The 17,256-nt window shown below is 39.2% G+C and overlaps 1 protein-coding gene across 4 annotated transcripts in view; it reads right to left on the bottom strand.

Moving 5' to 3' along the window:
- The window catches only part of mark4a (MAP/microtubule affinity-regulating kinase 4a), a 43,684-nt gene that overhangs the window by 5,837 nt on the left and 20,591 nt on the right, over positions 1-17,256 (bottom strand). Inside the window, exons 9-17 of one of the 4 annotated variants that reach the window (XM_010865640.4) lie at positions 16,717-16,836; positions 12,206-12,305; positions 10,266-10,375; positions 9,518-9,701; positions 9,087-9,298; positions 7,249-7,352; positions 6,722-7,000; positions 3,044-3,126; positions 1,400-1,444 (exon numbers count right to left, since the gene is read on the bottom strand). In XM_010865640.4, coding sequence (XP_010863942.2) covers positions 1,400-1,444; positions 3,044-3,126; positions 6,722-7,000; positions 7,249-7,352; positions 9,087-9,298; positions 9,518-9,701; positions 10,266-10,375; positions 12,206-12,305; positions 16,717-16,836 — 1,237 coding nt within the window. Of the gene's footprint in view, positions 1-1,381; positions 1,445-3,043; positions 3,127-6,721; positions 7,001-7,248; positions 7,353-9,062; positions 9,299-9,517; positions 9,702-10,265; positions 10,376-12,205; positions 12,306-16,716; positions 16,837-17,256 lie in introns of all 4 variants that reach the window. The other 3 variants (XM_020047749.3, XM_010865639.4, XM_010865638.4) reach the window with 3 other exon arrangements.

The raw sequence follows: 17,256 nt of genomic DNA, 5'->3' as shown, positions 1-17,256 counted from the left end.
CAACTTCCAGTTAAAGTGCACGCGTTTAAATTAAGATGTAGCATTTTAAGTTAATTTGTCAGTTTAATTTAAGGTGTGCCAGTTTAAGTTAATTTGTCAGTTTAATTTAATGTGTGCCAGTTTAAGTTAATTTGTCAGTTTAATTTACGGTATACCAGTTTAAGTTAATTTGTCAGTTTCATTTACGGTGTGTCAGTTTTAGTTAATTTGTCAGTTTAATTTACGGTATACCAGTTTAAGTTAATTTGTCAGTTTCATTTACGGTGTGTCAGTTTTAGTTAATTTGTCAGTTTCATTTACGGTGTGTCAGTTTAAGTTAATTTGTCAGTTTAATTTAAGGTGTGTCAGTTTAAGTACATTTTTCAGTTTAATTTATGGTGTGTCAGTTTAAGTTAATTTGTCAGTTTCATTTACGGTGTGTCAGTTTAAGTTAATTTGTCAGTTTCATTTACGGTGTGTCAGTTTTAGTTAATTTGTCAGTTTCATTTACGGTGTGTCAGTTTTAGTTAATTTGTCAGTTTCATTGACGATGTGTCAGTTTAAGTTAATTTATCAGTTTCATTTACGGTGTGTCAGTTTAAGTTAATTTATCAGTTTCTTTTACGGTGTGCCAGTTTAAGTTAATTTATCAGTTTCATTTACGGTGTGTCAGTTTAAGTTAATTTGTCAGTTTAATTTAAGGTGTGTCAGTTTAAGTTAATTTGTCAGTTTAATTTAAGGTGTGTCAGTTTAAGTAAATTTTTCAGTTTAATTTATGGTGTGCCAGTTTAAGTTAATTTGTCAGTTTAATTTAAGGTGTGCCAGTTTAAGTTAATTTGTCAGTTTAATTTAATGTGTGCCTGTTTAAGTTAATTTGTCAGTTTAATTTACGGTATACCAGTTTAAGTTAATTTGTCGGTTTCATTTACGGTGTGTCAGTTTAAGTTAATTTGTCAGTTTCATTTACGGTGTGCCAGTTTAAGTTAATTTGTCAGTCTCATTTACGGTGTGCCAGTTTAAGTTAATTTGTCAGTTTCATTTACGGTGTGTCAGTTTAAGTTAATTTGTCAGTTTCATTTACGGTGTGTCAGTTTTAGTTAATTTGTCAGTTTCATTTACAGTGTGTCAGTTTTAGTTAATTTGTCAGTTTCATTTACGGTGTGTCAGTTTTAGTTAATTTGTCAGTTTCATTTACGATGTGTCAGTTTAAGTTAATTTATCAGTTTCATTTACGGTGTGTCAGTTTAAGTTAATTTATCAGTTTCATTTACGGTGTGCCAGTTTAAGTTAATTTATCAGTTTCATTTACGGTGTGTCAGTTTAAGTTAATTTGTCCATTTAATTTAAGGTGTGTCAGTTTATTGTCTAGAAGAGTTGATGAAGGGCTCCCGGGTATACTGACCTTGTGACATATACTGACCTTGTGACCGCAGATCGGCAGATTCCCTCAGGTTCATTTGTGACCCTGCAAAGAGAACACACACACACAGTTAAAGGGGGATCAGACAGGTGCCTAATGGGAGAATCTGTTCCATGTCCACCAAGTACACAGAGAAAGTCACCATCCACCACAACACTGTGAAGCCATTCTAAAACAAAGGAAAGGAAACAACACTAGAATCCTTCAGGTATACATGGGTTGCACAGTGCCTCACAATACTGTAATGAAAGTTCTGTTGAGATATTGCAACTGAATGTTCTACTGACTGCATTGTCAATTTACAGTGTGTTGGAAATAAAGTGTATTATTGGAAAAAATTGCTTGGAAATACGATGACATTTCTAAAGGAAGCATATCATTTGTTGATATACGCTCAAATTATAATTGTGTTTATGTGCTGTACAGCAAATTGAACTGTTAGCGTTCGCACCATTGTACTACTTGGTGTAAAACATGTTGTCAAGAAAGTGACAAACTATTAAATGTTAGGATTTACAATGTGACAACAATGTGTGTTATTCATTAGCTAAACTACGATATTGTCAGAGAGCCTTTGGATACCGGAATGGTTGTGGGTAGAGCACCAGAGCAAACTAATGACAACAATAGAGTGGAATTTCATATGTAACAACATCCATCCCAGTGATAATGATCACTGTTACGTTGTGCTGAATGTGTCGGTGGGCTGATCTACAAAGGGAAGTCTGAAACCTGCTGGATGTAGAAACAAAGCTGACAACACCGGTCATGAGAACATTCAGATAAATGATGTGATGCAACCAGATGATATAGGTGCAACCCATGAATACGGATCCGAGAATGGTTTGATGTTACTGAAACCGAAACACAAATCCTATTGGCAGTTCTTTATCGGAGCCCCCTGACTCCCACAATAGAGTAAATGAAAATGTGTCTATATCGATATAACATATAAATAAACAACCCCATGCATGTCAATCTGTTTGTTCATCTGCTTCTTGTTGTGTTTGTCAACAAGAATCATTACATCCCTACTAATATGACTGCATTCCACATCTATTCAGGTGTGACTGAGATAAACAATCATTTCCCAAATGGAAGTAAAACACTTGATGGGGGTAGTTGTAGTCCCTTTCCCCTTCACTTATCCACTATGACAGTGCCTCTGGAACAAAGACTTCTACTAACACAAGCAAGAAAGGTGGCATAACACTTTCAAAACAATGACATAAAAGATGTCAGCTCATGCCAAATTTTAAATTGTCAAGGGGATCAGCCAATTGTTTAGCGAAATGGTTTCAATGGCCTCATGACAATGATTGTTGGACACCTTCAGAAGATATTGTTCCATCAGTGTCATGTTGCACTTATCATGATGCAGGGTCAAGGCACATTGGAACCTCTGAGACAATAGATGACACGGCATTAAGGCATGCTAAAGGAAAGAACCAAAAAGTGCTATGCGAGTGCTAAAGGCAGACAGGTACGCATTCAGACAGATAAGTACTAGACACACTGGAAATGACAGTGCCATTGTCAGGCATGCGCACACACACACACACACACACACACACAGGTATTTCTTGTAGGCAGGCAGACACGCAGGCAGACAGGCAGAGAAAAGCTAGAGACATGGGAACTTACTAACTGTTTTTGATCCCTGGGGAAGGGTACAACCCGATACTGATTTGTTTGAGCCCTGGCGCTTAGATGGGTCAAGATTGACCCTGATGTAAAGAAAGGAAGAGCAAGAGAGAGATAGAAAATGAAGAGATGAAAAAAGGGAGAAAGATCATATCACTGAAACATGACCGAGGGAGTGATGGAAAACAGTGAAGCTACAGCTGATTGGCATGGAAATCAATCACAGGTTTATTACATTACAACAAATATTAGATTATATATTAATACTGCAAAGAGGGAGAGCTCACTGAATCCCAGTAACAACTGTATTCAGCTCAGTTTCCAATGGAAGGACCCTGAGCCATGGTCTGTGAAATTTTCTAATAGTCCCTAAAATGTGTCCTTCGTGAACATCTTCAGGTAGTAGGCCTACCACCCTATTTCACCTTCTGAACACTTGCCTGTTTTTACATTCCAAATGACCATTTGTCAAGTAGGCACATACTATTCACTTAAATCAGGGTTTGGCAACCTTTACGACAGACAGCTAGTGGTTAGTGTTGAGGTGAAATCGAAAGGTTGCTGGGTACGAATCCCAGAGCAAACGAGGAAAGTCAAGAAGGAAAATCTGTTGTTATTCATTTTTATAATGCACTTTAAGGGGTATTTCACCAATACTAAAAATGTAAAACACGCACAGGGTTTGGACAGATTTCCTTAAAAGTGTTGACTTATGCTCCAAAAGATTTATTTGACTGATATTTGGATTCAGGCCATAAATCCCGATATTCTGGCACTCGCAGAAACCCGATAAACAGATTGGTCAATAATGTGTACACTCCCATAGAATGCTATACTGTTTTAGATGTGATAGGATATGGAAAGGTGGAGGAGAGCCATCAATGCTAAATTGAACCATGTAGTATCTCAAGCACTAAATATTTCTTTACCTCAGATTTTTGAGCTGTTCATTATTGATGTATCCATTGCTGAAAGTAGACAATATAATGTAGAAGGGATATACCATCCCCCCAATGCTTAGTATGGACAGGCTGGTGCTGTCCATACTAAGTCTAAATGCCTGGTCCCTTTTATTTCCTCTGAGATGGTTTATCTAAGCGATCTGTATCTTGACTGGTTAATGCCAGCCTCTGAAAAAAATGAGTTTATGCACTCATTTTAATTTGACAAATCAGATTTGAATGCTTGCTAGGATCAACGTAAAAAATCTGGTTAACTCCTAAATAATTGATTGAATTCTGACAAACAACCCTCACAAATATAGATCAACTGGTGTTCATGCAAATTATATTAAGGATCATTGTCAAATAGTTTGTATTAGAACAAAAGACAAAATGGCCACCATCGCCTAATTAAGAAAATTTTAAACATATTTCCCAGATTTAATTAATGCAGGATGTATTTTATACTGCGCTGTCATAATTAATTCCTAGATCTGTCTCTTGATCTCATACATTTTTTTGCACATCACTCATTTGGAATAAACTCCAAGCTTGTTTCAACCTGAATGAATTGGTGCCTCTAGGGCAATTGAAAAGGATGATAGAGGAATATTTCCATGAAAAATGTTTTTGTGTCATATGAATTGTGTGTTCATATTTATTTATTTATTTTTGTGGGGTGTGCTCTCCATACTTCCTGTTCCTGTTTACTACTTGTGTTTATGCAAGGCTCCTCTGCAAAAGAGACCTTTGGTCTCAACATGGCTTCCCCTGCTAAAATGAAGGTTAAATAAAAAGAAAATAGCCTACTCCTTTTAGAAATGGCTACTGTCGTTAAATCCACATTTGGTTCATGAACTATTGAGATCTGTGGCTAGCAATGTACTGTAAAACATATAGCATATTCAAAGGCATAGGTTAATACTGGGGGGTCCGGGTCAATGACCCTTTTCCAGAAGGTTCATGACCCCCCATCCCCCCTAATTCTACACCCCTGAACCTATTCCTTTTAGATATGGGTACTGTTGTTAAAACAGCAGGTTTACTACAACAGTGGGGAAGGTATACTATTTGCATGCTAACCATGCTTAATAAATTGGGACCTGCTGTCTGTATTTTTATGTCTTTAAACAAAGCTAATTCAGTTACTTTGACATTATTCTGGTTAATAAGTTGTTTGACTAATAAACATTTGTTAATGTTATTGTTTGTTGGCATGGTATAAGCAGGATAAACACATATGTAAGATCCTGAACATGGCATTTACCCATACAATCTGTTCTAGCTACATAGGTTGCATTGGGGTACATCTCCAATACTTGCATGTAATTACTATAAATAAGCACAGAACACCACATGGGCCTGATCAACATTGGTGACCAGAAAATAGCTATAGTTTAAAATTGAGATTTCTACATTCACAATGAATGCAGGAACTCGTTTCATTTTTGAACATACAATACAGAAGAAGTCAATTGTTCTGGATTCTATTGTGACATTCAAATTCACTCTATTGTATTTTCAATACACAAATGTATCATTGCCAACATAAGTAATTAGCGCATTAAGTAGGTAAGCTATGGTGAAATTCCCCTTTAACTCTAATTTCCCTTTTAACTCTAATCTAATTAGAGTGTTATCCCTGTTCAAGTGCAATAGTGGCATTATGTAATATTCCGCATAGCTAATAGCAATTGCATCAAACTGTCCCAAAATCGACGTTCAGTGTCATAGAGCAGAACAGCAAAATGGCTGTTGTGTAAATTAATTTCAATTCAAGTGTTAATTTCAATCAAATTTTTTAAAACTGCTTTAGCTAAAAACAAATAGCTCTTTATTTATTTTATAACCACAATTTAATAGACTCTAAAATGTTGACTTTGGTCATTATCTTGGTTGTTGTAGCTTAATTTACCTCTGTCAGGCAACCTAACATTGTACCATGTTATAAAGAACTAAATTAAACTATTGAAACAACAGTTATCCCAATCCCACCTGCCATATTCAACCTCCCTCTTAAGCCAGATAGCCACTTTGGTCCTAAAACCTATTACCACATAACTGCATAATGTACCTTGACTAGTTTTAGTTGCCTATTTCATATTTTCAGTTCGGAAGTAGGTTGCATTCATAAATTCATAAATACATAATTGTTTATGAACAAATAGAAATTTTGACAAATGTTTTGTACATTTTTACTAATGTTTAGGGAGTTGGCACCTGACTCCTGCATTTGGAGGAAGTCATCACTCAGAGACTGTAAATGTTTCAGTATTGAGGCCGGTATTAAAGAGGTTTCTGCAGCAACTACTACAAGTATTGGGAAGTTTTCTCCTGAATTTGGAGTGTTACGGAGTTGTCTGTTACAGGGGTGACTGTTATGGATTGACACTGTTACAAATGTGATTATTACGGAGGTGTCTGTTACAGGGGTGACTGTAACGGATTGACACTGTTACGAATGTGATTATTACGGAGGTGTCTGTTACAGGGGTGACTGTAATTGATAGACACTGTTACAAATGTGATTGTTACGGAGGTGTCTGTTACAGGGGTGACTGTCATGGATTGAAACTGTTACTAAGGAGGTGTCTGTTACAGGGGTGACTGTTATGGATTGACACTGTTACGAATGTGATTGTTACGGAGGTGTCTGTTACAGGGGTTACTGTTATGGATTGACACTGTTATGAATGTAGTTGTTATGGAGGTGTCTGGTACGGAGAAGACCACTTACCTGCGTGTGAGTTTAGAGGTGAGCTTGGTGAAGAGGTTGGAGGTGGCGCGGCTGCGGGCATGCGGCAGGGGACTGGCATCATGGTGGGAAAGAGTAGGGGAGGTGGGCGGAGCAGAGTAGATGGGCGGGGCCCGGTCCCTCAACTGGCCTCCATGGAAGGTGCTCCGGATAGTGGAGCCCCGGGTCAGACGGCAACGCTCGCCAGAGGAGGAGGAGGCCCCGGCCCCAGAGATGCTCAGTGTGGAGGGGGAGGTGGGGGGGAGGCGGTGGGAAAGGGAACTGAAGAGAGACAAATGTTACTCGCCACACAAAGTGGATATTCATCTTTATCTTTGGCTTTACATTTATCTTTGGATTCACAACAACACGGTTAACATTTAAAAACCCTAAAACCATCCTCTTCATCATCATGAGACCAGGGGGAAATCTTTTGGGGTCGGACTCTCCCTCCCGGTCAGTGCAAAAACAACACATTTTTCTCTCACTCTGCTTCACCATTTCTCGTCTCCCCATGTTTTTTTTTTTACCTATTCTCCTTCCCATTCTGCAGCAAGGAGTGTCTGTCCGTCGTGGAGCGGTCCGTGCAGACATAAGTGTTCCGGCGGGTCATGGCACTTCCAGGGATGTTGTTCTGGGAAAGTAAGAGGGGGGGTCAAAACAAATATCCAAGTCAGGCGTTATGAATGAAAAAACATATCATTTAATGGAAAAAGTATTTGTGCGAAATCGATTCCTGATGTGATCAGTTGACAATGACAAACATTTACACAAAGTCTATTGCACAGTGAAGAATGGTAGAAATGATCATGACAATGTATTTTGTTAACTAGTCATATCCTTCAATCAGCAAGAACTTAAACAAATATGAATGAAAAAGAAAAGACACAGAAACCCAGTTGAGTCTCATGATACACAATGTATTTATGTATGGATGTTGGTATATTCAGACGTCTAGAACTAATACGTTCATTTCAATGTAGCTCACACTTTTTCCTTTATTCCTGGCACCCCCCAACCATACCGTTTCTCACAGCATTCTATCAAAGAGGAGTAGTCAATGGCCTTATTTGAATACTCAATACTTGCATTCTAAATAGTATGCTTTAAAAATATTTAAATGCCACGATGTCCTACTCATTTAGGCTTCTCATCTGGTATGATTTGTCTCATTGTGTTGCTTGCTGCATAGATAAATCATATGTAGAATAAAAATTCATAATGCAAATGTAAATAGTTGTCCTTAAAATATTGTAACAAAACAGTTAGACAATGAATTAAGATATCCCAACTCTTTTTTGGGGAGGGTTAAACTGTATACATAGGTATATGTATTTACATACAGGGATTTGGGAAAGTATTTCGATCCTTTCACTTTCAACAAATTTTCTTGTGTTATAGACTTAACTGATAATTGATCACCTATTTATTTTACATCAGTCAACACACAATACCCCATGATGGCAAAAAAACAAACATGTTTTTAGACATTTGTGTCAATTGATAGCATGTACATTTAAGTATTCATTCAGAACCTTTATTCATTCAGTAATTTCTGGGTGTGCCTTCTTGGGCATATGCAACCCCCTAGCATGATACTGTCGCTACCATGCTTCACCATAGGAATAGCATTAGCCAGGTGATAAGTGGTACCTTGTTCTGGCAGACATAGCGCATGGCATACAGGCATCATTCTGAAGCTCTATTAAAGTGGCTTTTGGGTTGTTGGTCACCTGTCTGACAAAGGCCCTTCTTGCCCGGTTTATTTGTTTGGCAAGGTAGCCATTTCTAGGAAAGGTCTTTGTGGTTCCAAACTTTGTATTATTTCATAATGGAGCCCACTGTGCTCCTGGGAATTTTCAATGCTTTAGCAATTTTTTTGTAAACTTCCAGAGATCAATGCCTTGACATTATTCAATCTCAGATGTCTTGGACTTCATGGCTCGGTTTTTGTTCTGACAACTGTGGGACTTTATATAGACAGCCGTGGCCCTTACTAAATCATATCCATTCAATTTAATTTAAACCAGGTGGATTCCAGTTGTAGAAACATCTCAAGGATGATCAAAGGACACAAGACACTTAAATTCATCTGAGCTGAATGTGGAGGCTTAGGCAAACGGTCTGATTGCTTAAGCACATGAGAAATGTCTGTTTTAAATGTTTTAATTAAATTGGCAGGCGTTTCAAAAAATTAGTTTTTGCATGGTCAGTAAAAAATCCATTCTAAACAGCATGAAAATCTCTTTCACAGGGTGTGTCTGAAAAGGCTTCGCATTCCCCCGGCACTCAATTTGCCTGTACGGTGACACAGTACTTACGGAAGGTAACCTCCCCAACCCACCTCTCCTACCTCACTGTTCCTCACCGTGGTGGCCGTCATCTCTTTACGGCGGTCGGGGATCTCTGACTTGTTGGGGTTATTGGCGCTGCTAACCATTGGACTGGAGGGGGGCAGGGAGCGGCTGCCCATTACGCTGCAGCTAGCCTTACGCGGGGGCATGCGTCCCTCCCTCAGCTCCCGGTCGCCCGTGCTGGTGGGGCTCCTCTTGGGGTGCATGACCGGCATGGAGGGGCCACCTGAGGGGGGAGACACGTGAAAACCCTGGCACACGAACCGATGCCGTACACACGCTGTACACACACACACACACACACACACTGATGAACTGTACGCGTGTATGCAGGCACTGACACAAACGCGCGTGTGAACACACTCTTAGTCAGTGGACGTAAGAAGAGTTGAATATAAGAGGTTCAGAGGTCGGACCGGTACAGTGGAATCAACAGTAGACTCACAGAAGTCGCTGTGCCGTCGCTGCCTGTGATAGGTGGAGGCACTGCGCTGGGCCTTGCTGTGCGAGGAAGAGGAGGAAGAGGGGCCTGCTGTGGCCGAGGAGTGTTTGTTGGTCCCGTTGGTGATGGGATTGGGCCGGACACGTGCCAGGGACAGGGTGCTGGCTGAACGAGACTCGCTGCCGTCCTGTTACAAAGACAACAGAGGCCTGGGTGTTAGCGAGCCACATGGACTGAACGTGGGGCAAAACAGAACACTGTGGGTTTCTGTGTACCGGAATGTTCAACATTACATTGATTTGTTTCAGTTATAGCTAATAGGGCTCAATACATCTCCCTGGCCTCTAGGACAATGGATATATACCACGAGGTATCAGAGGAAGGCCCAAGTGTATGCACGTTTATGGTTCATGTAATACATGTACCTTATTGCGCCAGTCATACTTGACATAGCAGGATCATCATTTATACAGTATTGTATACATGCCAATTTTCTCTTCCCCAGATGAATGGTCATTGGTCTTTAATCAGATCAGAATGTGATGTCTGTACCAAAAAGGGCATTATAATAATTTCAGAGTATTAATTCAACACCATAGTGTGGTAATATCAGCAAGCAAACAGGACTGAAGCATCCTTCATAAGAATCCCAACAGTTGGCTGAGGCTTCTGGACCAATAAGAAACATACACAACAAATACATTACTGAAATCTTATGCTGCCCTCTGGTGGCCAGCCTGATATATCTCACCTCATTCTTGAGACCCAGCAGTAGGTAGGTTGCAGTGACCTCGTTGTACTTCTGGTTGAGCAAAGCATCCTTTATCTCCTCAGGAGTGAAGCCCATCCCCACCATCACCTCTGATAACCACAAATGAAGGGATGTGATGAAAAAGGGAGAAATCAAATAATTCTGAAGATAATTTAGCAGAAGAATAAATTGTGGGATGCTGGAATTTTCAGGAGTTTTCATATTTATTATTTTCATTAGACAAATAATTAACCTAGTCCATTGCAGAGAGTGTTGTAATTAACTACAATGACCATAAGCCATTGCGCCACGGACAGAAGCAGATGGTGCATTCAGTCAGACTGCATGAGAAAGGGGGAGTAATGTATTATATACACAAGTGATAGAGCTTGTAAGGGAGTCCTACCCAATGGGTAGCTGAGGTACTTAATAAACTTTGAATCCATTCATGCAATTAAAACAAACCGAAACGCATTTGAAAAATGCAGGTGAAAATGACTGCAAAATAACTTGTGATGGTCCAGATTTTCATAAGGGTTAGAGACATATGGGTGTATGGTAACTGTTAATGTATAATTATATATCTCAGATTTTGACTGTCATCATCCTCATCTGTGTATCAACTATATTATGGACACCAATAATGTTCAATAAGAACAGTATCTTTCATGGTCAAGATTAACTTATTTTCTGTCAGACAATTATCCAGACATTTTAATGAGTAGAATGTCTGTTAGATGATGCCTCATCAGCCCTAGAATGCCTGACAGCATAACGTGAATCCATGGATGCTGGAAAGAAGGAAATGGGCCTTGGGCCTTAGCACAGTGCAAATAAAGTTATCTGGGGATAGATAAATCCATAACATCATGCCAAGATCCTTTGACATTTCCAAGGCCCCAAGATGAAAGATTATTGGTACCCATGACTTAGGGAGGGGTTACAAAGACATTTCCAAGCAAGTTGAAGTGCATCAGTATAATGTCTGATGGCTCATATTCAAAATCAAGTCCAGAGTAGTGGCAAGCTACATAGGACAGGCCGTCCCATCAAATACAGCCCAATAGCTAACATCAAGGGTTCCACAAGTTTCTCTTGCCACAATCAATGTCGAAGGACATGAGTCAACCGTCAGCAAGAGACTGCACAAACCTGGCCTTCATGGGAGGACAGGAAGGAAGAATATAAAAAATTGAATAAAATTATATCAAGAAATGACTGACTTCTGCCAGAAAACACTTGAGTAAAGCCCAAAACCTCTTGGACAATGTGCTCTAAAGAGATGCATCAAAGGAGGATTTGTTTGGCCACAAAGCCAGAAGACATGTTTGGCAAAAACGAAATAATGCTTTTGAAGAACCTCCCAACAATCTTAAAACATGAGGGCAGTGACTTGGGGCTGCTTTGCAGCCTCAGGACCAGGCCATTATTGAGTAATCCATGAACATGAAATTGTACAAGAGAATTCTTAAGGAGAATGTGAAAAAAGCTGAAGCTGAATTAAACATGCATCTTGTAACAAGACAATGAACCAAAACACACAAGAAAAGCAACAACAGATTGGCTCAAAAATAATAAATGTAGGGTTATGGAACGGCTGAGTTAAATCTCAGATCACAAGAAAGCAACCTAACATGAAACAGGTAAAGCAATACTGTGAAGAAGAGTGGGCACAAATTCCTCCTAGCTGATGTGATATTTGGACTTTCGGTAACTTTTTAAATGAAAGGAATTTATATTGAGTAGACCCCTAAATAGAAGCAATCATTCTCATTGAATTCAGTGGATAGATTTCAACTATTTCTGAAAGGACACTGTATCTGTGTGTCCTAAGAATGTGAATAAGCCATGGGAAGCCATGGAGACAGAACAGAAAAGTAACACATTGCTCTTGGAGCCAAAATATTGGACTGCTACCCAGTGGACTGGACATGGCTCACCTATGCGACTGGCATCACTGTAGTCCTCAACAGGCTCTATATGGGGCTTCAGGGAATCCTCATCATACCCTGCATTTATCCACTTGTCCTTCATGACTTGCTGTAGAGATAGCATTTCACAACACATTTCAATGTTAGAAAAAATATCAAGTTAGTGACAGTGTGGTGAGCTTGTACAAGGCCTTCGGAGATTATTCAGGAGAAGCTTTAAGTTATAGACTTATTTTATAAATAATTGCATTAACTTATTTTGCCATAAATCTACACACAATACCCAGCACTGACAATGTGAAAACACATTTTTAGAAATATGTGCCAATTTGCTGAAATTTATAAACTTAAATATCTCATATACATAGAATTTCAGACACTTTGCCATGACACTCAAAACTGTGCTCAGATGCATCCTCATCCTTGAGATATACATGAGATAAATCAGTCCTTGAGATATACATGAGATAAATCAGTCCTTGAGTCAGTTGATTGGACATGATGTAGTAAGGCACACACCTTTCAATATAAGTGGTCCGACATATCACAATGCATGTCAACGCAAAATCCAAGTCTAAGGAACTCTACATAGACAAGAGAGTTGCCGACATATACAGTAAGGTCCAGAAATATTTGCACACTGACACAATTTCTATAATTGAACAAAAATATCATATGAAACGTTTAGGAATTGTAACCAATTTCATACAGTCCCCTTCAGAATCAGAATCAGCTTTATTGGCCAGGGATGTGTACACATACGAGGAAATTGACTCTGGATTATACAGGCTCATGATGTGCTTACTCATAAAAAAACGTAAACAAAGGACACTCAAGAGTCGCCAACTGCAATATACAGTACACATAAATACACATAATAAACCAAAACAATAACATAGTAAGACTGATGAGACAATAGTGCAATGAGGAGGGTATAAAGGGTGCTGGAAATAAATATTTTAGTACAGGTATTATTATTTACATAATGATGGTGGATGTGATCTATATATATATATATATATATATATATATATATATATATATATATATATATATATATAGTGTAATGGAGCAGATTGCAAACGATGCTGGATTGAATAAATAAGTAATATTTGTGCAGGTGTAATGTACATGAGGTACATGAGTCCCCTTATTTCAGGGGCTCAAATATAATTGGACAAATAAACACAATCATAAATAAAATGTTCATTTATAATACTTTGTCGAGAATCCTGCAAGCAATGACTGCTTGAAGTCTGGAAAGCATGGACATCACCAAACGCTGGGTTCCTCCTTTGTGATGCTTTGCCAGGCCTTTACTGCAGCTGTCTTCAGTTGTTGTTTGTTCTTTGTTGTTTGTTCTTTGTCTTCAGCAACTGAAATGCATGACTCGGCCATTACAGAATATTCAATTTCTTTGCCTCAAAAAACTTCATTATCCATCGGTAAAGTGAATCTGAATTTGGCTGAATCTGAGCTGATAATATATCCATATACACTTCAGAATTCATCCAGCAGCTTCTGTCTTCTGTCACATCATCAATAAACACTAGTGACGAGTGGCATTGGAAGCCATGCATGCCCATGCCATCACACTGCCTCCACCGTGTTTTACAGATGATGTGGTATGCTTCGGATCATGAGCCGTTCCAAGCCTTCTCCATACTTTTTTCTTCCCATCATTCTGGTACAGGTTGATCTTAGAATCATCTGTCCTTAGTATGCTGTTCCAGAACTGGGCTGGGTTTTTTAGATGTTTTTGGCAAAGTCTAATCTGGACTTTCTATTCTGGTTTGCACCTTATGGTGAACCCTCTGTATGCATTATGAGTTATTCCATATAGATGGCTAAAACCTTGATTAACTACATTAACTGTTTCTGGTGGATTTTCAAAGTACGCATCCATTCATGCGTTTTGGGTCAGTATAGACAAACACAATTCTTATGATTGTGTAAACGTAATAAGAAACGTTAGTCAGTCAAACACAATCCTCAATGGGGTCTAGCGACCGCTTAAACGTGTAATGCCGTGGCGTAGTGGTTAAAGACAGTGCCTCTCATGTGGAAGACGTAAGTTCTAATCTATTGTGAGCAACGAAATGTATTAATTATTTCTGGTAGATTCCACGATTCTCTCGTCTTTTCACTTGATGAAAAAGTTAGTTATTGTCGCCTTTATTGATAGTTACTGTATAAATGTCATTCACGAATGAAAGAAAAAAGTATGTTGTTTTGCCATGAAAGAAAAAAATACGTTCTTATGCCATAAAATGAAATAGCTTTGGCAGACTCGCTAGCAATTGCTCAATTCTTATGACTATTCCCGGTAAAGCTTATTACTGGCTAATACGCTTTTAAAACGTCCAGTAGCAAATGCAATACATAGAAGCTATTTGTGGTGAAGGTAAACTTAGTAAGAAATGTTAGTCAGTTTAACTGTATCAGTGTCATTCACGAATGGCCAATTAACTATTAAAACGGTCAATGGCAAAAGAGGATTTGTTCAGACAAGAGGCTACGCTGACACCCAGAATACGTACGGCTCTGTGGTGTTGTGGTTAACAACACAGCCATTCATGTGGGCGACCCAAGTTCGAATGTCGAGATGGCAACTCTTTCTAATGTGGGCCGGCTGAACTAGGCTTGCTTGGTTTCTTGTTAATGTACAAACCCGATTCCAAAAAAGTTGGGACACTGTACAATTGTGAATAAAAACAGAAGGCAATGATGTGGAGGTTTCAAATTTCTATATTTTATTCAGAATACAACATAGATGACATATCAAATGTTTAATCGGAGAAAATGTATCACTTTAAGGGGAAAATAAGTTGATTTAAAATTCCATGGCATCAACACATCTTAAAAAAGTTGGGACAAGGCCATGTTTACCACTGTGTGGTAGAATGCAAACGTCTGGGGACTGAGGAGACAAGTTGCTCAAGTTTATGAATAGGAATGTTGTCCCATTCTTGTCTAATACAGGCTTCTAGTTGCTCAACTGTCTTAGGTCTTCTTTGTCGCACCTTCCTCTTTATGATGCGCCAAATGTTTTCTATGGGTGGAAGATCTGGACTGCAGGCTGGCCATTTCAGTACCCGGATCCTTCTTCTATGCAGCCATGACATTGTAATTGATGCAGTATGTGGTCTGGCATTGTCATGTTGGAAAATGCAAGGTCTTCCCTGAAAGAGACGACATCTGGATGTGTTGTTCTAGAACTTGGATATAACTGTCAGCATTGATGGTGCCTATCCAGATGTGTAGGCTGTCCATGCCACACGCACTCATGCAACCCCATACCATCAGGGATGCAGGCTTCTGAATGGAGCGCTGATAACAACTTGAGTTGTCCTTGTCCTCTTTAGTCCGGATGACATGGCGTCCCAGTTTTCCAAAATGAACTTCAAATTTTGAACCACAGAACACTTTTCCACTTTGCCACAATCCATTAAATGATCCTTGGCCCAGAGAAAACGCCTGCGCTTCTGGATCCTGTTTAGATATGGCTTCTTTTTTGACCTATAGAGTTTTAGCCGGCAACGGCGAATGGCACGGTGGATTGTGTTCACCGACAATGTTTTCTGGAAGTATTCCTGAGCCCATGTTGTGATTTCCATTACAGTATCATTCCTGTATGTGATGCAGTGCCGTCTGAGGGCCCAAAGATCACGGGCATCCAGTATGGTTTTCCGGCCTTGACCCTTACGCACAGAGATTGATCCCGATTCTCTGAATCTTTGGATGATATTATGCACTGTAGATGATGATAACTTCAAACTCTTTGCAATTTTTCTCTGAGAAACTCTTTTCTGATATTGCTCCACTATTTTTCGCCGCAGCATTGGGGGAATTGGTGATCCTCTGCCCATCTTGACTTCTGAGAGACACTGCCACTCTGAGAGGCTCTTTTTATACCCAATCATGTTGCCAATTGACATAATAAGTTGCGAATTAGTCCTCCAGCTGTTCCTTATCTGTACATTTAACTTTTCCGGCCTCTTATTGCTACCTGTCCCAACTTTTTTGGAATGTGTAGCTCTCATGAAATCCAAAGTGAGACAATATTTGGATTGACATTACAAAATGTCTCACTTTCAACATTCAATATGTTATCTATATTCCATTGTGAATTAAATATACGTTTATGATATTTGTGAATTATTCCATTCCTTTTTTACTCACCATTTGTACAGTGTCCCAACTTTTTTGGAATTGGGTTTGTATGTCTTGGAATACTATAGTTCACATGAAAGAGTAATTGGGAATATTGTTTGCTGACCCCTATCTTCTTTATAAGTGTTTGAAATGGACAAAGATGTTTTACCCGTTTTCTTGAGCCAAACCATGGCAGAACTGTACTGGCCTGTTTAGGCATTCAAATAGATCCTGAAACTATTCAGGGAAGGACAATTTCAAAATAAAATATCCAAGCCAATAACCAAACCAGCACAGTCAATATTGGGCTGTTCTTATACCTAATTAGAGTCAGTGATTGGTGTTAGGCGGTTGTTCATCCTTACATCTAGAGTGCATCGCTTGGTAGGGTTGAGCACCAGGAACCGGCGTAGGATCCCTTCGCAGTCTGTGGACATGTAGAAGGGCACGCGGTACTTTCCCCTAAGGACACGTTCACGTAGCTCCTGTAAGGGACAATGAAGATGACAGTCAAAAGGTCAGAGGTTAAGCATTAAGATTAGTCAGTGGACATGTAAAAGGTCATAAAATACTTCCTCCTCTGGGCGCGCGAACACAGTTTCTGTGGCTAGTAACATTAACTGTTTTAAGTGCACACAAAATACCAAACATGGTCAAACACAGAGCAAAAGCATGTTGCACAGCACACATTACACAAGATGTCAAGTTCACCCATCGAAACTGAAACTGTCAAAAACACATTAAACGAGTGAAGGCACTCTAATCCCTACAATAAAATATTCTTTGGAGTTTTCCAATTATCAGATGCACATACATACATTCACCTCCTCTTGTGAGCGAATTGGAGTGGAGCAGAGGATGAAAAGCATTTGTTGCATTACGTTTTGTTAACAAATGTCTTAGTG

The sequence above is a fragment of the Esox lucius genome, chromosome 7 (assembly GCF_011004845.1).
Source record: "Esox lucius isolate fEsoLuc1 chromosome 7, fEsoLuc1.pri, whole genome shotgun sequence".
NCBI classification, from domain to species: domain Eukaryota; kingdom Metazoa; phylum Chordata; class Actinopteri; order Esociformes; family Esocidae; genus Esox; species Esox lucius.
Note: the sequence above shows the minus strand (reverse complement) of the source record. Positions and strands in the feature narration are given on the sequence as shown.